A 22,314-nucleotide genomic window follows, 5' to 3' on the forward strand; every position below is an offset into this window, starting at 1 on the left:
TACAGGTCTTTAATATTAACATATGACATAACATAAGCTTTCTCAAAGTCAAAGAAAATATTCTTCCTCGGTATCTTGAGACTTGTTTAAGGCCTCACATAGAAAAATGGCTCGGCGGTGACCAAGTAGGGACTTCACTGAATTTTCCACCTTTATGGCACAATACCATTTCAGTACCAGTGCCAAAGTCTGGCATATATATATGGTACGGGTATGTATGGTATATATGGTGTGTGTGTGTGTGTGTGTGTTTGTGTGTGTGTGTGTGTGTGTGTGTGTGTGTGTGTGTGTGTGTGTGTGTGTGTGTGTGTGTGTGTGTGTGCGTGCGTGTGTGTGCGCGCGTGTGTGTGTGTGTGTGTGTGTGTGTGTATAACTAGCTGTCTGAACCTGTTCGTGCATCAGCCTTTCACCCAGGGGAATGATATCTGAATGCTCACAGCACAGTGCGTCCTTTGTATCTGACGTGAATAATCGTTGCTTGTCTTATACAGTTTTGTGGACAAACAGCATTATTCATGGAAGTCTCTTCGTTCTTTGTGTAGGGCAGGTTAATGAATATGTATATCACGTGCATTTCATGTTACTAGGCATCTTTGTTATGTATAATATTGACTATCTTTATTGACTGAGTGGATTATCTGCTTCAACAAGACTATACCCCGTCGTGTCTTGTGAGTCACGGGAAGACTGGCAAGAGTGTAATTCATTTTATATTTGTTTTTTAAAAGCATGTATTGTAATACTGTTACGTTATAGAATCTCAGTATTAGGAACCAAAGTTCTAGGCTGAAACGAATATTTAAATATTGGTTTATGTTATCAGTTTAGAGACGTAAACATGTCGCTATGTTTTGCTGAAATGGTACAGGTTTGCAAACATCATAAAACCCTTTCAACCCTCTTTTCCACTTTCAAGGTAGTGTGTATGCATGTATGCTTAGTGCGTATACATGTACGGCCACTTTTCTTATTAAATTACGCCATAACCTTAGGATGATGTCTTGCAGAGACAAGTGAGTCATTTGGCTTATAGTGAGTTACTTTTGACAATAAAATGTTAAAAGTGAAATTTACGTTCTCGTGTGGAGAACATAGCTGTTGTACGCAATTCACTGACACATACCTATCATCGTGTGAAATAATTGAAAAGAAAGCGTTTGTCTTCAATGAGTCTAATTATTGTTTAATGTGATGGTGGTGTTATAGTTTTAGGGAAACGTGGGTCAATAACCGTCCTACTGACCTTATGCGTCTACAACTGACTACTGATAATTACCCTAAATGAAGCTGATGACGTCACTGTAAACAATTACATCTCATTTAATGATTGTTCTTATTTCAGAAAAGGGAGATACGTTTGCATTTGAGTTTTCTAAACATGTGAGTTTGCTTATATGTTGCTGAGAATGTGTGAAACCATTTCACGCATGAATCGCGTACCTGAAGAACCTCGTACCTGAAGAACCTCGTACCTTATGAATCTCGTACCCGAAGAACCTCCTACCTGAAGAACCTCGTACCGGAAGAACCTCCTACCTGATGAACCTCCTACCTGAAGAACCTCCTACCTGAAGAACCTCTTACCTGAAGAACCTCGTACCCGAAGAACCTCGTATCTGAAGAACCTCCTACCCGAAGAACCTACTACCTGAAGAACCTCGTACCTTACGAACCTTGTTTCTGAAGGACCTCGTACCTGAAGAACCTCGTACCTTATGAACCTCGTACCTGAAGATTCTCGTACCTGATGAACCTACTACCTGAAGAACCTCCTACCTGAAGAACCTCCTATCTGATGAACCTCGTACCTGATGAACCTCGTACCTTATGGACCCCTTACCTGAAGAACCGCCTTCCTGATGAACCTCGTACCTGAAGAACATCGTACCTTATAAACCTCTTATCTGAAGAACCTCGTACCTGAAGAACCTCGTGCCTGATGAACCTCGTAACTGAAGAACATCGTACCTTACGAACCTCCTACCTGAAGAATCTCGTACTTGAAGAACTTCCTACCTGAAGAACCTCAAACCTGATGAACCTCGTACCTGATGAACCTCTTGTCTGAAGAACCTCGTACTTGATGAACCTTCTGTACCTGAGGCATACTAGATTCACATACGTACACTTTGTCAAGAATGATATGGAAGCAATTGTAGAAGCATTATCAAGTAAAAAACTTTCAAATGGAAATATAACGAGATTTTGCAGCAGAAGGAATTATCAGAAGAGTTAAAGAAAAAAAACAATCAAAGCTAACAAGTGGTGGAAGTTGCGTTGGCGGAGCGGGCTAGGCGATTAGGTACCGGACTCTGAGGGTGCGGGTTCGAAACCTGGATGTGACTCAACCACAAAAGTACTAGAATTTGTACTTTACAAAGAAAGTGAAATCCGAAATATGACATAGAATTCACATATTTTGGATAAAGACACTTTATTTACAAACAACATGTAGTGCCAACCATAAATAGTTCGGTTCAGTTAATTAACTTACGTACAAGAAATGTACATACTAGGCAATGTTTACTGATGTTCTTGAAGCATAAATGTTATGAATGACAACAAGCTAAAAGTCACTATAAGTGAAGAGAGGTATATACATGTATACATGGTAAGTTATGACAAGCAGCAGACTAAAATGTCCACTGGCTCTCCATTCGTCAGAGCAATCCTCCACGCTAAAGGGTCAGTGCAAATACAGCAGACGCTGTCATCCATAAAACTGTTTTCGGCCCACAAACTTCTAGAATGCTGTCCAAACAATTACTACTGTTGTAACACTGAACGAGTACGAATGTTTGATTTCATTAGGCCACGAGAGGTTTCAGTGTACGTCATAGAAATACCATTCTTCAAAATATAATCATGTTGTTAGGGAATTAGTACCCTTCTTTATTGATTGAATATAAAGGTTACAAGCCGGATCTATTTATAAAACATGAGGTAACACTTCGGTATTTGATTACCCTAGAATACAATATGTTGTTACATACATATAAACAGTATACATATAAAGACTGGATGGGGATTTGAAAACAAGGCACAAGTAAAATGACCAAATATCATTGGGTTGATAACACCATATATTGCATTTTATCATTGTGTCTGTGCAAAAAAGAACGTGCAATAGAACATCCAACCTTGACTATCCTCAGAAACAATACAAAATTGTACACTAGGTAAATAACACACAAGATCAATGAACATGACGCTAAAGCACGAAGGATATGGTTCAGAATCATACAGGTGCTTCAGAACTACATCTATTCAACAGTTGCAATACATGTTGTCGATATATACTACCCATCAAACATTTAGACTCACTAGTGTAAATATTGCCACTTACTTCAGGCAACTGTTCTGAACTAAATTTTGCAAAATATTCCATACCGTTAAACGGTGCTGTTTACACGTTTTGGTGCATTTCATAAACAAATTCGTAACGTGGAAAAATTTACTGTCGTGAGTTCAATAAATTATGAAACTATGATAATTCTCAACAAAACTTTACGCCAAAACGCAGTTGTTCACATGCACGATATTTGAAGCTCTCTTAGCGCTAAGACAGTCGTAAGTCCCATACATTAACATTAACTTAACATTGAGTATCTTAGCGCTAAGAGAGCTTCAAAAATCTAGGCCCAAGCCTTTCAGAAACATGCATGAACACGTGTATTACATGGTGAATACCGCTTAATAATATAATTTTAAGTTTAATCGTAACATTACACATTGTTGTGGTAATATTTCGGTTAACTTGTGTGTTCCTTGAAGTGTAAAAGGACATCATGAACATCGTTCTATGCTAAAAGGACACGATGACATGTGTCAAGAAAGTCAACGAGCCCCACAGCCCGTTGTTGTTAATCGCCTCTTGCGATCAGCAAGTTAGTATTCTCACCCGGATATTCACGGTAGTTTTACCGTGATTAATGTAAATGATGGTGAGTTGAGGCACTGCCTATAACGTCGCCATACACGATGTCGTTGAGTGTGAGCAATATTGCAAGAAAATGTTAAGAAATACGATAAATAAAAGTCCAGATATACAATGATCACTTCAAAACACTCTATAACCAGGCAGTGCAACTGCATGATAACTAACAGATTGGTGGTAGATACTTCAGGTGTCCGCTGCACTGCACACCGAAATGACTGAGTGTTGTGTGAAAAGTATCACAATTCATTATTGCATTACAATGCACACTCTTCTCAACCAAAACAATGCACAAACTACACATTCGAGAACTCGGAACTATATGGGTGTTCGCGACGCGTGCTGATACCTGTTGATTGGTTCTTTATTTCCCTGTTCCTAATTACCTAATATCCCTGCCGTGATATCGCTTGAATATTGGTAGTGGCGTAGAAACGCGGTATTTTCTACTTGGCAATAACATATACCGAAAGTTAGCATAGGGTATAATATAGAACCAAACGGTTCATGTCAAAAAGTGCTTCAAAACAATACTTCTGCGTCAGAATGGCAAAAATACATGATCGAAATCGCCAGTCTATATTGCTGCAAGAGGACGTTGTGAAAGACAGTTAGTCTGGTCTACATTTTTCAAATGATCGATTACCAAAAGCCACGACTGAAACAGTAAGTTTTGTTTTTGAACGTCAGTTGATGGCAATCTATGGCCAGGTTTTACACTGTACTGTCCAAATAGTGCTATCACTCGTAAGTTCCCAGACTAGTTTTAGATGTATTTGTTGTTTTACTGTCTTTTGACATGTTTTTTATAATATACATACTTTCCATTTCAATGTCAAATATGTTTTCGTCACTATATGGTAGAAACATTGCCGATGTGACTTTGAGTCGTAACTCACTCACTAACTATTTTGAAGGATAATACATATCACTACAGGCATACTGATTTTACCCTTAGTTACAGTTTTCTGGTACAACAATCTCACACATATACCAGTGAAGTTCGTTACATTTTACCCTAAACCATTTCTTGGTACCAGTGTTAAACACCACACAGCTGTAGGTTCCTGGAGGATCAGACCAATAGAAGAAGACTGGCACCTGGCCTTGATGCCATTTCCAGACATTGCTGAAGGAGATTCCGATCCAGATGTCCTTCCCTTTGAGAATGGAGGATAATTAGTTCACATGGTATTCAGTTTAGAGTGAGTGAGGTTGTGCTAGTGAACCTAGAAATCTTATTAATCTTGAAAATTTATATCCAGCTTATGTATAGACAATCTTAGGGCTTGTATATTTTCAATAAACAAATTCTTTTATGAATCTGACCAATGGGGCAATGGGGTAACCATGCTGTTAAAGCGTTCTCTCGTCACGCCCAAGACCCGGGTTCGATTCCCAACAAAGGTTAAATGGGTGGTGCCCATTTCTTACTGCTTCAAAGTCAGGTGCATTTCAGTGTAGTTTGGTATACTGTTTGGGTTAGTTTCTTTTGGAATTTTCCCTGTTTATCACTTCATGTTCCAGCTCTGCGAAAGTAATCAACGCCAGAAAATCGATACTGTGTTCAATACAGTGTTACCCTACTGAAATGTTGCACAAAGCTACAATTCACGTACTCACACATTCAAAGCCATACCCCTTGTGGCTCATTTACAAGATAAATGGGTCATGTACAAAATGTGAAACATGTGATAAGCAAACATGTCAACGAAGACATGATTAGTGTACTTCACATAACGTCTTTCAAAACACTATATTTATCATTGATTACACGATGCCATTTAGAAAGTGGTCAAATGCAACATATGTCATATTTGAGATTTCACTTTCTTGGTAAAGTACAAACTCTAGTACTTCTCGGGTTGAGTCCCATCTGGGATTCGAACCCGCACCCTCAGAGTCAGGCACCTAATCGCCAGCACACAAAGTCAGCCGCCTAGCCCGCTCAGCCACCGCGACTTCCACAGTGGAAGAAATCCCAAATATGACATGCTGTATGCTTATCATTGCTTTACACCCATTAAAACGATTCCTTTATTATTTCATTTGTACAGACAGATTTTTGTCGTTTATGAAATATCATGGAATATTGTATCTAAAACATGGGTGCTGGCTGTATTTAGTCGTGTGGTAACAGACATCTTGTAGTTTCGTATTATTTTGGTTGACAGATTATCCTTCTATATGCACTGCGATGAGTTTGGAGTCGTTAGGGACAGTATTCCAGTCAGATCATGGAGGGTTTGCTTAACATGGGAGGGAAACTTGACGTAATTGTTGTCTCGAACGTTTGCCACTTAAAAAACAATGGAAAAGATCCGGGGAAACCTACCATCAACAAACTGATTTCTCGCGTCTCCAAAAGACACAACTCAGTACGCGAATTTTGGCGCCTTAAACGTCAGGGGCAATCGGTGTTCTGTGCCCTTTTTGACTAATGACAGATGCACTTAAGCCATGTGAAAATGGGATGTTCTTTAACTTCTTTTGAGTAGTATATTTTCCTTCATACTCTACCTCTTCGTTTGACCATAGTGTACACTAGGTCATTCTGCTCTGCCGAGTAGATATTAAACCCCCTGGCGTTCAGATTCATACATGAGACTTTAGCATCTATTGCTCTCATCATTTCTTCGAAAAGATGGAAACATTTATTCGTTGGCTTGTGGTACACCCATCCGTCTGGACAATCACCTGAAAATAGAATTGTGTATTCGTTGCTTCCTGCACGCTTAGTCCTTACTAACTGGCATGCTAAATATGTGAGTGAATTTAGTTATACGCCTTGCTGTAGCAACGTCAAGGCGAGGTACGCGTTCGTTCATCACGCTTAAGTGAGTGAGTGAGTGAGTGAGCAGCTTTAGTTTTACTCCTCTCTCAGCAATATACCAGTAACATCACAGTGGGGGACACCAGAAATGGCCTCATACATTGTACCCATGTGGGGAATCGACTTCACCGTGACAATCTGACGCCTTGACCACTGGGCTACCAGACCGTCCCGGTGTGTAAAATGTGTGAAACCCATTTCTGGTGTCCCCTACACGCACGTACGCACGTACGCACGCACGCACGCATACACGAACACACCCACTCACATCGTGACTAACCTACCTCTGTGGAATATGTAGTAAGTAACTCCAGGATGGTTTGTTAAGCCTGCTACTCGGTCATTAAACCAGGTGTTACTCTGATAGCACAGATTCCGCTTGTTGTCATAGAACAGTGATGCGCATGTCCGGTTGTAGAAGCAAGTGTTCACGCAGTGTACGGCTGACAACGAAGTTTCGGGGTGAAGGTCAGGAAACAGAAGATTGTGCATGAGAATCATCACATACAACGCTGAATCCATGACCACGTGAGGGGCACGTGAAGCACTGAGACATCAATGTGCCCTGAAAGTGTTAAAACTAAACAGTAGATTCAAAAGTTGATAAATGAAGATTAAAGTTTAAGCTAAAGGGGAAGTGTACACAACAGACAGTACAGACCTGAAACACGCATTCATCCGACAAATTGTAATTGTATTAGAAACACTTTTAGGACGAAATCGAAGCACTGCAAACTTAATGTCGTTTTCATGTATGTTTCATTTAAGGAACAATATAAAGATGTATTGTTACATATTGGTCCAGGTTGAAACTGGTATACTGTCCTTTATAAATCTAGGGGTGAAAACAACAAAGAAGGCCATGTAAAATTTATCGATTTTCTCGATTTAATACAAATCACTACGTAAGTTTTACAGTGGCAGTAAAACTTCAAAAGCAGTATGATACAATATTAAGCAGTTCAAAATGCCGGAATGAATTTAGAGGATGCGGCTGGTATTTTGTTATTTTGTTTCAACAGAAGAAATAGGATAGACATTTGCTCTCAAATTTTGTTCAGGCCCATATCGCCAGGTTCAGTTGTTTCAACCTTGATAACATGGTTTCGATAGAAATGTGTTGGAACAATCTGATGAAGAACATTGCAGTCATTATCAGCAGTTACATCTGACCCTCGATGTTCCCATCAAAACGGTCACGACATGCCTGAAATATTGCCGATGTGACTTTAAACTTAACTCACTCAATCTTCAACCGCAAATGTAGCCAACTGCTCTCCACCCAGAACTGGTTCTTCAAAAGCCAAATTGGCAAAAGTGTTAGCACTTCCTAAAGTGGTAGAAATAGATCAGGAAGGTGCCAACTGATTCACACTTTAAATCATTGTTAGAACATTTTGCACATGAAGGACAAATAGCTACAACTTAGGTTATGTTTCCAGTACGTTTCTACAAACCAATAAAGACACCAAATTGTCTTCAAGTTCACATAATGGAGAAGTCCTTTAGTAAAATCACCTGAACATCCCAACAAACTAGGAGTCAGCTGATGACTCATCAAAAAGCTGCAAAATGCTATCCAAAGGCAGAGTTTCAAGAGCACCAGTACAACTCTAAACAGTAATTAACTTAACATATCAATAGTGGAACCTTTAATGACTCAAAACATTTAGCAACAAAAATTGAGTACACATCTTTCACAACAATTGACTTCGATCATTGGGCTACAAAAACATTGGGCGACGAAATACAGAAGATGTAGAAATTTTACAGCGAGAAGCAGGAACAGATGCACTTTCCTTTTCTTATATGGAACCCTCTGAACATCATCCGGAAAATACAAGTGAAATAAAATATCATTATCACCAAGGACATCTGAAGAGCAGCGCCTATCAGGTTCGTCCTCCATACCAAATCCAACAAACGTGCAACCAGCCGTTTGGTAACACGCACCTTGTAAGCTTCATGGACCAATCAATAAGTCTACTAAACATCAACTTTGACGACTTATCAAACCTCCTATAGCCATATATATAGCAGAGCACACATCCTGATTGTTAACCCTAAATATACTTAAAGTGAGCAAAATAGTATCCAGAACGTTGAAGATCATTCTAAAATGGTAGACATTTTTTTTCAAATTGTCAGAAAGCTCTCTCAACACCAGGTTCCGAGAACGGCAAAACAAAACTAATATGCTTGGAAATGACCAAACGAGGTACTGCACATCAGTTTGTTTTCAGCTGAGTTTTTTTCAAACAAAATAGCTAATTGCTTAATTTGAATTGTTTTCTTTTTCTTTTCTCTCTTTGATTTGATGAATTCGTGTTCAGCTTGTATATTCCGTAAGTGGGATGTTTTAATCCATATCCTGGTTTCCAATCATAAAATCTATTTAAAGTCAAACCATGAATTTCTTTTATCAACTTCATGGTATCATAATCCCATTTTGCTTCCATAAATAGGTAATTTATCTGAAAAGAATGCTGATTTTATTCGAACAGTTCAAGCTGTTGATAATACAACCTTTTTCTACGAGTGGCTGGCAAACAAATTTGTCAAACGGATTTTTGGCTTCACACGTTGTGCGACACTGAAATATATACTTGTTATCACTTTCCAAATACCGTTCAGTTTTGCTCAGCTCCATATTTTGACAGAGTAACTTCATGAACATCAACTTCTTTAACTGGAGTATATTCTACTCCATCCTCAATGGGCACATTCACCGAGAAGTTGATGTCCGTTCAATGAACTTGTGAAGTGAATAAGTTCTAAATATCCTTCAACGATCTAATAATGTGAGTCCGAAAACTATCCTATGTAATTTGTGGAGATGAATAACGCGGCAGTGAATACTTACATGCCAAGTACTCTCTGGGTGGCTTGTAGCTGTCTGAATGTTTGTCTTCAAATGAAGAAAGAAAAGACCGCTAGGGTCTTTCACCTTGTCAGTAAGTACATCTTGTACGTGCCTGTCAGTAAGTTTTTTGGTGCAGCTACTACTTACACATAAGATCAAAGTCGACAGAAGCTGTGTGAGAGAGCATGCCCAGGTACATAATCTATGTATGTAATTATTCACTCGGAAACAATAAACGGTGGGAAAAAAGCTCCATGAATGAAGAGGAAAAACAACCCTCTTGAACAGGATTAGTTCGACACACTACACCTGTGTAAGCGTCTAGCGAATGTATTTAATGGCGTCCCGTTTCAAATACTTATTTACTCCATAACGGGATTCAAGGTAAACTCTAATTAATTATACTCAGCATTCTCCACTGGGACACGTTTCTCTTTGGTCGTCAGGAATCGATATTCGTCTTGCATATGGTTACTGTGGGTACATGTCATGGTATCTTTAACACCAACAAACCGCTGACCTGCCTGGTCCTGACTTCTTAACATCATGAATGAAGGTATCTTAAATCTGCGTCATATGAATGCTATTATGATTCTGCATATTAAACGCCTTTTATGTATTTTTTATCATATTTTCTCAAAACCGCAGTGTATCATAAAAGCTACACATAATGAGTTCACTCAGCTAAATCGATTACCCTGTGATCTTTTCAGATTGAATGTAGTGGTTGGTTTCATGTTATGCATTTTAGAAACCTTTTGGGTTTTTCATAACTCGTTTATATCATAAAGCAAGTTTGCACTGTTTTTGTGTGGTTCACTTATACAGATCTGATCCAGACTTATATATAGCTGGAATATCGCTGTTTGCGGCGTAAAACTAAACTCACTCATTCACTTTTACAATTATGCGGTGCACGTTCACTGTTTACAGTGTTGATCGCCAGTGCGAGGAGAACATCCAGACGGAGTTACCGACATATTCGAGCGATTTCAAAAAACATTTCTTCTTCAACACATAGAAATTAACAGGTAAATTCAATCCATTCAATATATTTGCACCATCAAGGCTTATAAGTTAATCAACTTTGAACTTTGAATTTCACTTTAAACAAAAAGGTAAATAGAACACAGTAAAATTAAGATTGTGAATTTTCATAGTTCCAATGTGCCAACTGAACCTTTAATCTCAGAATTGTATTCAACTTTGGATAAAAGCTGTTTAAGCTGACCATAGTTTCATATCGTTATCATGGGTTGTATTACGAGAGTGTGTGCACGCTAAATGTAACACCGACATCAAGTGTGGTAGTTCTAAGTTAACACTCATCAGGTACAGCACGTGCATTTGTTCCACTATTCCAGCTACTGCTTTCTCCCCCCTGATGCAAACTAATAATAGCGATTTGAATCTATGATCGTTTGTTAAACATTTTTCCTGAGATGAATAAACTATTTTCACAGTGTCTTCATTTCACCACTGAAGATCAGAAATACAAACTATAAATGTTTTGAATTAGCCTTCCATAGATTCTTGACCCTAAGATTGTTAAGATATGACAAGGAAACATTCTGCACGTGCAACTCCATTTCTCTACCATCTGAATCTTGAAAATCAAGTCTCACACACTCGGTTTCGCCTGTCTGTTGTGACATTCACGTTTCACTTTAGAGTTAGAAAATCAGTTATGATGAGGAGAAAGTTAACTACCGCTAAGAGGTGGCATGTGATAGGCATGAAAAATGCTTGCATGTAATGCAGGGCCACCGCAAAGCAAATGGATTGTCATCACAGTGTCATCATCCGTTTAGTTGCCAACAAAATCAAACCAATGATGTCAATGACAGTCATAGATCTCGTTATGATAGTTACCACTGAGTATTCAAAGTAGCATATCACAAAAATAGTGGATGGCACTTAACTTTTGTGCATGTGTATACATGTATGTAAACAAATAGAAGTTTTACTTAAAAAGAATATGTCGAGCTATGATCCTCTTGCAGTATGTTTTTCTTCCGTGGTATTGAAAACACTGACACATCACAAAAGCGATAGGCTTTGGGAGAATGAAGATGTTTTGGATATCAACTTCTTTATTATGAGAACACAACGTTTCGGAGTTAATGCTTACTCCTTCATCAGGTGAATGAGAATGGGGTAAAAAACCATATTTATATGTAAAGGTAAAACAATAACAAAGTAACAAGTGGAAAGAATTAACGAAAGCTGGAAGCCAGTATAAACAAGCACTGATAGGAAGCCGACAGTTATGATAACAATGATGGAAGCCATTGGTAATACATTACAGATGATAGGATATGTTTACATAACACAGATAGAGGATAAGGACGAAGTACATGATTGAGGATAAGGATGGAAGCCAATGGTGATACATTACGCATGATTGGATGATGTTTACATAACACATGTTTGGGGACTATCGATGATGTACACACACAAGTTGATAAGGATGTACACGGGTAGATTTGCTATACATTGGCACACTGTTGTGTAAACACTAACCATAACATCACGCCATTAGTTTGGACCAATTAACGTAGAGCAAGTATCAAACTCTACACAGTGACTCACGCTGAGTGGGAGGTTAATGACCACGGAACCCCGTAGGAACCGGCGTGATATCATAGCATCACTCTTTGACATCATGCCACGAGTTTGGACTTGTCAGCTACTACTGATTCCGAGACAATGGAGTGTATCGTTCCAAGCCGACTCTTACCAGAATGTCAGATAACATACAGGGAGAAAACATGAAATGAACAGTCATCATGACATTGCCTTGACCAATACAAATAGAATATGAAATTAAGGAACAGAAGCAGATGTTGACAGTTCCAACGTTGTGTGGGATCTTTACTGTAATACAGTTCTTGGTTCGAGGCAATCACTGATAGATTATGGTGATAACTTCCTTCCATAAACAGATCTGTAATGCGTGTATCTTTGCTGACTGTTGACACTGAGTCGTCGAGGATAACCATATTCACCACAAGAGGGTCCAGAAACGCATCCTGTTCAAGGTCGGAAGGAATGCCTTGATGAAATTCAACGTAGGGATAAACACGAGTTTGAATTGCATTATACAAGGGCTGCCATCGTTTGTAGAGCAGTATAATACGTTCATCCCTTCTTAAAGCGGTTTCACTAAGTAGGTTTTCTAACATTTTTTCTTGTTCAATCTCAGGTTGCAGATGAAGTGTCACTGTCATGGGTCCACAGCTAACTGAAGCTAAATCAATGTTTCTGTCCTTTATATAGATGTCCACGTCCTGTATATTTTTTCCGTTTGATGTGATGTGTCTTACGGAAGTGGACCGCAACACGTGACACATAAGGAAAACATATATCTATACACTAGCATATTATTTTACCTTGGGTTGAAACTAAAACGATTCAGAATATCATTCAGTGAAGGCCTTCTGGCTTTCCTCATCACATGAAACAATGCATACAGTCCACAGGTTTTACTGTTTTCACTTTGATGTATCTCTGTATTATGTTGGAAAGATGCACCATTCCTTTGTAGAAATGTGTGGAATGTCCTTTGATAATACTCAGGCTTTCTTTCCAAACTGTCAAAAAAGATTGTGTGCTTCCAAATAGCTATCAAGTGTTGTCGAGGTTGATGGGAGGTTTGGCTATTCAAAACGTATCCTTTGGGATATGTGGATATGGTCCGTGGTAACTTATCGACAGTGAGCACTTTGATTTTCATCTCTTTAGTAACACTGTCCTTTGTTCAAGAGGCATTGCAGTCGTCGTGTATTCTTAGTGCTGCTAATGTTATGTGCTCTGTCTACCAGTCCCTCCTGGATTCCACCATTCCGCGGTTGCAGAAAAAATCGCAGAAGTTACTTTCCATGCATAAAAAACGTCTGGTCCGCGGAAAACGCATGCTGAATCGTGCAGTGTTTGCCACTTTTCTGCCGCGAAATTCGCTCATTTTAAAAACTTTGTGAAAACTGACTGTCAGCCGAAACGAAAAGTAGAGCTAATGTCAAATGTAGGATTGGTTACACATAAAAACGGCTGCCATGTTTATTGTGACATTTTCAAAATAATCATGATTAACGATACTTCATTAATAAAGGATTTTTAGGCATTTTGAACTAATATTAGATGAATTTGACACTGCAATTACATTCTCAAAATCGATCATTTTGAAATTATTCCAGATTTCATTTAGGTATAAAATTGTCTGCATGTAACCAGAAGTTACAACTGAGAGGAGAGAAATAACATTCAGCGAGTGTTTAATTCTCAAACACAGAAAAAAGGTGTGGGTGCTTTGTTACTCAAGATGTGATGTGTACTGCCGACATAACTTTCAATGATTAGGAATTAAACTATGAAGGTCTGTATAATCTTTTTGCTGTTTTTTTCTAAATGTTTTAGCCGCAGAATGTTTTGCAGAATATTGAAAAGTTGGGTGCAGAATTTGCTTAAATTTGCCGCGGAATTCTTTAGAAATTGCCGCGGAATCCAGGAAGGACTGGTCTACTTAAAAATCACCTGATCCTCGTGTCAGCCAGGTGGTCCATTATATCACCAACAAAGTGTTCTCTAAGGCCACTGTGGGGTCATACTTCTATGACTAATGAGGTCAAACAGGTGTTCGATGACGTCACAAAAAAGACGTTTTGAGCCTATACAACAGATACTCATCCTGGCTATCTTGTGAGTCTATGTCATAACATCTATCCCCATAAAAAGTGCAGATTTGAATTTGTCTAAGCATAACAAATAATGCCAACATTCAATCACAAAATTTTGAATTGACCTACGTTTTCATCTCCGTGGACTCGAAAAATATCTTGCAGGCAATACTGACAAAATATAAGTAGCAGGCGACATGTCAGTTTTTCTTTACTTTTGTCCCTGAGAAAACAAACATTACCCAAACAGCACATAACTAGTCAGATATGATTAGTTTAACCGACATCTCCATATTCCCATCCGTTTATGTCAACATTCGCAAACATTTTGTTCGAATTTTGTTCTTGTTGTTTCCTTTTTCAAAGAAATTGCTTCAGTGTGTCGAGGTTTTTGTAACCGGAATAGCTTTTGGTGGTCCAGGACTCCGGTTAACGGGTTGAGAGCTTTTATTTCCTGTGATAATAAAAACACCCTGAAACAACCCATGATTCAATAAATACAAAGTCATAATATACATAAGATTTAAAATCAGTCATTACATTCTTCAGATGAGATGTTTGGTCATATATACACATTTTGGACAAATAAACTACAAGGGGAGATCAGTCCTTGATCTGCTCTGAATTGCCTAAATATGGTTAAGGTAGAGGCATATAGATCCTGTAAACAAGTCCAATAGAATATATGAAGTATACAATACTACATAAATATATACAAGCAAGCACAAATTAACGCCTAACCCGTGCATGGCCACAGCGTGCAGAGTACAGCCAGGCCAAATCAGCCATATCAGTCGAACGTACGTATAATCTGTGTAAACGATAATCAACGTTAAAGCTACAATAATATAAGCTATACGTATATACATTCATTTCAAAGCCCAGGATATAACATAACCAGTTCAAACTAATGTCACATTCATCCTTAAAATACTGGGTGAGAAAGTGATGACGCGAGATGAGAAAGGGGTAACGCAAGACCAAAAAGCGATAGCACGAGACGAGACACCGATTGACCGAGAAAGCGATATAAGAAGGCGAGAAAGCGATATTTCCCTTATTTCCGTCTCCTTTGCACATTACGTCTTCTGGTATTTTTGTAATTAATCCTTTTACTTTTCCAAGCAATAATCAGCAATAATTCCAGAAACCGAGTGTGTATTCGATGAAATAAATGTTCTTTCAAAAAGTACGTGAAAAGGATAACAAACATTATTGTTACATCACTAATTAGGCCTGGATTAATTCGTGGCTTACATTTCCTTACTGTCATTACCCTGGCCACCATCGTTATCTCATCACACATACCTGGTTTAACCATCCCTGGCTTCCATTTGCCCAGCCACCCGACCAATTTAGCACTAATACACTACTGGTTTCTCTTGTTATCTTATCACTGTTGTTTCAAGAAAAGAAGTGGATATCTGAGATACACTAGTGGTTTTATTGTTCTTCCTCAACAGGGTTTTAGTTTAGTTTATAATTTTATTGACCTACAATACCATTATTAACTGTTCTCGTCACAATATGGTTTAAGTATTGCCGATGTCACGATGAATATTAACTCATTCACTCTCCTCTGTCCTTGGGTAGGAGCAATTTGGTTCTTGTTGGTGACGATCATCAGTTTATAAATTTCATCATGTTTATCAATTCAAAGTAACTCCAGCTGTATTTTTTATCCTGAAATACAGTGAAGTGATATAGACATAAATTGTTGAGTTCCCATACCCCATTTCTAATTCCTTCACCAATAACCAGACAGCAAGAACTGATAATTATTATATAATTGTCTACATACGACTCATTTATAATGTTACATACACTTCCCAACTTTCTTAATGTGATGCACATGTAATACACAGAGCTGAAAGAAACGCTAGTTCAAATTTGTTGGAATATTGCTAAAAGAGGCATAAATTGCAACTCACTCACTTAATGTGGTAATGTGTTGTAGTGACTGTATCTTAGGATGATGGTTTGGATGTGGTTGATTGTACGGTATTAGGTTGTGTTAGCTCTGGTCACTCATAGTGGAAATCACGTGAAAGATACTCAGCACAATGCCTTATTTGTCATAAGTCCCTCCCTTTCCTCCGGCACTTCCGACACATTGGTCACACAGTATCATAATTAAATTGGTTGGTGTAATTAATTTGGTTAAGACACGTCGAGGCCAGTCATGACAAATTTCATTCCCCTAAACACTTCACAAAATAAATGCTTCCAGTATTTCACACTACGCTATTGCATACGTGTAAATAATATGCTAAAGGAAAGTCTCCTCCTGTACATTCTCTACACGCCAAGTCATACAATCAAATTCATACACAAGAACATTACTGAAATTCTTTTAATACTGTTGAGAAACTACGAATGGCGATTGAGCTCCCGTTTGTAGTCTATCATGCCAAGACAGGACTGAATTATGAGTAATGTAACGGTAGTTTTTTACATTTTCTCACAATCATCGCTTTCTCACCCAATGATATCGCTTTCTCACCCAATGATATCGCTTTCTCACCCAATGATATTGCTTCCCCATCTCGTGCTATTGTTTTCTCATCTCGTGTTACCACTTCCTCGTCACGTTCTCGCTTCCTTGCGGACAAATTTTAAGACGAGAAAGCAATGACCCTAATCACCCACCAAGATATATAAACAATATTTTTTCATATTCTCTTTCTCGGCCTCGGGCCACTAAAACACCTTAAATAAACTTAAATATACTTGAATTACACAATGATCTTGCTACTGGCCATTCCACATCGTCTTCTGTTGGTAACCCATCCATGTTGGAACACAATGGCCGATTTTGCTGCTGCTACTTCTAACGCACCATTCAAAACCTCTGTGACACAAAATTTTCACCCAACATTCCCGAGAAGCTATCATTAGCTCGTACACCCGTGATCTGACGCAGAAGTGGGACACCCAGGAAGGTATCAATACATTTCATGAAATTAAACCAACCATGGGTTACACCTTCTTGGGTTCTCTGCCCAGATTTAAATCGATCATCATGCGATGATGTCGTATTGGCGATACTCGTTATGCACACGAATGTCTTTTGAAAAGTGTGGATCCTCCATTTTGTATCCCTTCTGATGAAAACTTCACAGTCCTGCTGCAGGGAGGGTGTAAATCCAGCAGGTGGCAAAGGTTTTGAAGTCCCCACGGTCCCCAGTATGGTGATATACTTTCATTTGTTGGCGATCTATAACCCGTCTTCTCCGACTTTGAAATCCACTTTTAAAAGTATAACCTAGATTTAAATTTTAGTTCTTGACACTGTGATTTTACTTGTAGGTTTCTGTCCTTCGTCGAAAGGTTTTTAAAATGTAAGTATTTATCATGAAAGTATGACTATTTTTAGTCACGATATGCGACCGGGTTAAACTTCCTCACTCAGCATCTTTTTCGGTTACCAAAAGTTATATCTGTAATAAGCCTTTTAGCTCTACTTTTGATGACTAGTCCGTCATGCTAGTAGTATACATATTTTACCCTTGGTTACAGATTTCAGGTACAACAATCTCACACATATACCAGTGAAGTTCGCCACACTTTACACTTAACCATTTCTTGGTACCAGTGCTAAACACCACACAGTTATAGGTTCCTGGAGAACGAGACCAATAGAAGAAGACTGGCGCCTGCCCTTCGTGCCATCTCCAGAAACCTTGGCCTTGGTTGATTCCGATCCAGATGTCTTTCCCTTTGAGAAAAGAGGACAGTTATTTCATATCGTATTCAATTAAGAGTGAGTGAAAATTTACTAAACGCTAAACGCCGAATAGCCCATCTTAATAATCTTGAAAAATTATACTCCGCTTATATATCAGCCATATCTACTGCCGTTCTCCCTAAGGCGTTCCTTTTCAATGTAAGGGTTGGTGGGGGTAGACTAGGGGTTAAAGCGTTCGCTTGTCACACAGAAGACCCCTGTTCGATGATGATATTTGTCAGACACACCAGTTGACAGACACTTGACTGAAGGTGGAGAAGGTTTCCCCTGCAGTAATGGCATATCAGTCCGATCATTCCTTATTAGCTTAAACTCTGATCTCAGCTCCCCTAATTTGATAATCCCGTTTCAAATGACTTGCATACACACTGTGTCAGCTTTGAATAATACGAATATAATCATTTTACTTGATACACTCGAATATAAACTGATTTGTAATATAAATTGTCATCTATCTTTTCTATCAATTCTATTGAGGAAAGTATAAGTCTGTGCAATTATTCTTCTTTTAAAAGTTTCTAGTCAGCGACTTTTCAGTCCAGATTGCAGATATATATCTATATCTATATACCTATACATAGATAGATAGATAGATAGATAGATATAGGTATGTATGTATGTATGTGTGTGTGTGTGTGTGTGTGTGTGTGTGTGTGTGTGTGTGTGTGTGTGTGTGTGTGTGTGTGTGTGTGTGTGTGTGTGTGTGTGTGTGTGTGTGTGTGTAGATATAAATATATATATTTCAAGAACGTACAACTGCCTGGAAGGAATTAGCACCAGACAGGATGCCAGCCCATCGAGCCGACATCCGATATTTTTAGGCAAATCAAGATGGGACACCACCTGAAGATTGTACAGTTGAGTGATGCTCCTCCAGCGCAGAAGAGAGTTTACAGAGAAACATACAACCGACTGAACAGGTTGCAGGAACACTTAGAGGGAGTTATGAAGACACCGATCCAACACCTGGATGCTGTGGGCATGCTGGGCTAAACTGACATCATCAATGTATGTCATTATGTGGGGACGTTTAGCGCTGATAAATACAAATTAAGTGTAACATATATGTAACATATATGTCACATTTGGGATTACACTTTCTTAGTAAAGTACAAATTCTAGTACTTTTTTTTAGTCCCATCCGGATGGCACTCAAACAAAAAAAAGTACTACAATACTTTACAACAATTACAAAGAAAGTGTAATTCCAAATATGACATATGTTATATTTGACCACTTTCTCAATGGCATTGTGTAAACAAATAAAGTAGTAACTAAAATATCTCTGGTTTTCAGTGCTTAAATTAGTTCCAATGTGTTATTGCTTATAATAGGGCGTGCCTTATTGTGTAAATATGTACATAAAGCATACCACACTATAAATTTCACCTTATCCTACCAAAGTGTCTGACTACAGGAGTATCAACTGGACTAGTCCACTTTCGTAATAGGTAACTTCCTTTACTTTTGAGTTTCCTCAACTATATCATTTTGTGTATTGGACTGTCTGATAACCGGGGTGTCTGACGAATTGGGGTGTGGTTCGATTGCCCACATGTCCAAAATGGAGAAACGGTTGAAGCCCATTTCTTACTGCTTCAGAATTAAGCTTCTTTCAATGTGGTTTGGTGTGCTGGTTAATTTGGTTTCATTTGTTGTAGGCTTTTTTCATTTAAAAAAATGCAAATGTTAAAAATTCAGCGGTTTCAAATCGTCAAACTCAGTTTGAAACTTGAGTAAAAACTTAAGCTTGTTTCAAGAAATCGATGTCACTCTCCAGTTTTTTCCACCCTGATGGTGGGGGGATGACACGGAAACTTGTTATATCTTCATGAAGATAAGATAATAATAATAATAATAATCTGAGTTTAAAGACATCGCGCCATTACGTCCATGTCAAATGACACATAGTGTTTTCGTATCACTTTGGTTGACAGATTATCGTTTGATTGACAGATTGTCACACTGAGACACAAAGAACAATATTCCAGTCAGATCATGGAGGGTTTGCTTCATATGGGAGGGAAACTCGCTGTAATGGATGTCTCGGACGTTTACCACATGCTAAAACCGTTGAAAAATAATTGGGAAAAACCCACCATTAACAACTGATTTCTGGTGTGTCCAAGGACACAACAGTGAACCGCGAATTTAAGTCAGGGGCATTCGTTCTTCCTTGTTCTTTATTAACTAATGACACGGATCATCTTTATCTTCCTTTGAACAGTATATTTTCCCTCATACTCTACCTCTTCGTTTGACTACAGTGTACACCAGGTCATTCTGTTCTGCCGAGTAGATATTAAACAACCTGCCGCTCAGACCCGAGCAAGCCCTTTTAGCATCAAGGTTCGTCTTCTGTACAGCCAAAAGAGAGAAACATTTATTCGTTGGTTTGTGGTATACCCATCCGTCTGTACAATCACCTGAAAAGAGAATTGCGTGTTGATTGATTCCTGCACGCCTAGTCATTGCAGTGAGTGAGTGAGTGAGTGAGTGAGTGGGTGGGTGGGTGAGTGGGTGAGTGAGTGAGTGAGTGAGTGAGTTACACATAAACCGACGCCACGTATTTGGAATATTACTGAGAGCGGGGTAGACTACACTCAGTTCCCTATCTTAAAGTCTGTAAGTTTAAGAATACAATTGTGTCTATGCGACATTGCGCTGAGCGATATTCCTTGCTTATAGCATTAAACAGTTACAAGCATCCCGTCGAACTGGGGAGAGGACATATGCTGAACAGCAAATGAGACGCAAAAATAAAATCTGAAAAAAGTAAACGTTCATGGTTATGTCTCCTATTAAAAACTTGTACAAAAAGCCAGAGTTTCTTTTCTTTTGCTGTTCAGTATACATGTAAATCTTTGTGGGACAATATTTGTCTTGACACTAATTAAATGGAAAACAAAATTTCAGATGTGGTTGTTTTACACAACCGTAAACACCCACACTCATTCACTCAGATCGTGACTAACTCACCTCTGTGAAATATGTAGTAAGTAATTCCAGGTCGGGTTGTTAAGCCCGCTACTCGGTCATTAAACCAGGTGTTACTCTGATAGCACAGATTCCGGTTGTTGTCATAGAACAGTGATGCGCATGTCCGGTTGTAGAAGCAAGTGTTCACGCAGTGTACGGCTGACAACGAAGTTTCGGGGTGAAGGTCAGGAAACAGAAGATTGTGCATGAGGATCGTCACATACAACGCTGAATCCATGACCACGTGAGGGGCACGTGAAGCACTGAGACATCAATGTGCCCTGAAAGTGTTAAAACTAAACAATAATATCGAAAGTTGATAAATAAGGATCAAAACTGACTTCATGGTAGAGTGTATTCGATACAAACATGGATTTCCAAATGTGTTAGAGTTAGTGAGTGAGTTTAGTTTTACGCTGCACTCAGTTATGTAGCGGCGGTTTGTAAATAATCGAGTCTGGACCAGAGACTCCAGTGATCAACAACATGAGGATCGATCTGAGCAATCGGGAACCAATGACATGTGTCAACCAAGTCAGCGAGCCTGACCACACGATCCCGTTAGTCGCCTCTTACGACAAGCATAGTCGCCTTTTGTGGCAAGCATGGGTTCTTAGTGTGTAATAGACACATATAGGATGAAAAAAGGATGTGTTGGCTGGTTCCAAGGTTGAAACCGGAAATCGGTCCTTTAAAACATTTGGAGTAAAAGAAACAAAGACATGTAAACTATATGAAATTTAAAAAATAAAACGAATCACTACGACGGTATTACAGTGGCAGTACAAAGTCAGAGCGGCACAAAAGCAGTAAATACAGCAATCAAGACAAATACGGTAATATCGATCTTTATTACCCACATGGCCAATGTATGTGTATTTGCCTACTGATTTCGAACGTCACACGAGTGTCGTATCGCGTTTACCTGTTTACTTGACCTGAGAGATTCTAACGATTTGATTGAATAACCGATGACCTCTCAATTTGCTCACGTTGTTACTTTTGACAGGACAAAACCAAAACATAGAGTACAGAACAATCTCGTTTCTTGTTTACTGAGTTCCGTCCTATTGCGCAGCCTCATGACAATAACCAGTTCAGAAAGTTTAGACTAATTCATTTAACTAGATACATAAACATAGATATTAATCAGTACGATTTGGTACGTCTAAGCGCTTGTATATTGCAACACTACGCTCCCTCTGATAATTGCAAAACACGTCGTACAGCGTGCTCTGTCGTACAGCGAACTCTGACAAACGGAAGCCTGGAAATCGT

At 38.8% G+C, this 22,314-nt stretch overlaps 2 protein-coding genes across 2 annotated transcripts; both read right to left on the bottom strand.

Moving 5' to 3' along the window:
* Window positions 1–4,891: 4,891 nt before the first annotated feature.
* Window positions 4,892–7,292, bottom strand: LOC137290488 (snaclec bothroinsularin subunit beta-like). Its single transcript, XM_067821460.1, has 3 exons — window positions 7,055–7,292; window positions 6,458–6,634; window positions 4,892–5,097 (listed from the first exon to the last, which is right to left on the bottom strand). Exons 1-3 carry the CDS (start codon window positions 7,290–7,292, stop codon window positions 4,892–4,894), a joined length of 621 nt encoding a protein of 206 aa, XP_067677561.1.
* Window positions 7,293–17,812: 10,520 nt separating this feature from the next.
* On the bottom strand, window positions 17,813–21,274 carry LOC137292074 (snaclec coagulation factor IX-binding protein subunit A-like). The gene is made up of 3 exons (XM_067823618.1): window positions 21,037–21,274; window positions 20,307–20,483; window positions 17,813–18,027 (listed from the first exon to the last, which is right to left on the bottom strand). Exons 1-3 carry the CDS (start codon window positions 21,272–21,274, stop codon window positions 17,813–17,815), a joined length of 630 nt encoding a protein of 209 aa, XP_067679719.1.
* Window positions 21,275–22,314: the final 1,040 nt, after the last annotated feature.

The sequence above is a fragment of the Haliotis asinina genome, chromosome 7, assembly GCF_037392515.1.
Source record: "Haliotis asinina isolate JCU_RB_2024 chromosome 7, JCU_Hal_asi_v2, whole genome shotgun sequence".
NCBI classification, from domain to species: domain Eukaryota; kingdom Metazoa; phylum Mollusca; class Gastropoda; order Lepetellida; family Haliotidae; genus Haliotis; species Haliotis asinina.

Coding starts and splice junctions, on each gene's coding strand:
- LOC137290488 (XM_067821460.1), bottom strand. CDS start 7,292: ATGGATTCAGCGTTGTATGTGATGATTCTCATGCACAATCTTCTGTTT. Junction 6,635..7,054: donor TTACTACATATTCCACAGAG/GTAGGTTAGTCA, acceptor TTCTATTTTCAG/GTGATTGTCCAGACGGATGG. Junction 5,098..6,457: donor CACTATGGTCAAACGAAGAG/GTAGAGTATGAA, acceptor CCATTCTCAAAG/GGAAGGACATCTGGATCGGA.
- LOC137292074 (XM_067823618.1), bottom strand. CDS start 21,274: ATGGATTCAGCGTTGTATGTGACGATCCTCATGCACAATCTTCTGTTT. Junction 20,484..21,036: donor TTACTACATATTTCACAGAG/GTGAGTTAGTCA, acceptor TTCTCTTTTCAG/GTGATTGTACAGACGGATGG. Junction 18,028..20,306: donor CACTGTAGTCAAACGAAGAG/GTAGAGTATGAG, acceptor CTTTTCTCAAAG/GGAAAGACATCTGGATCGGA.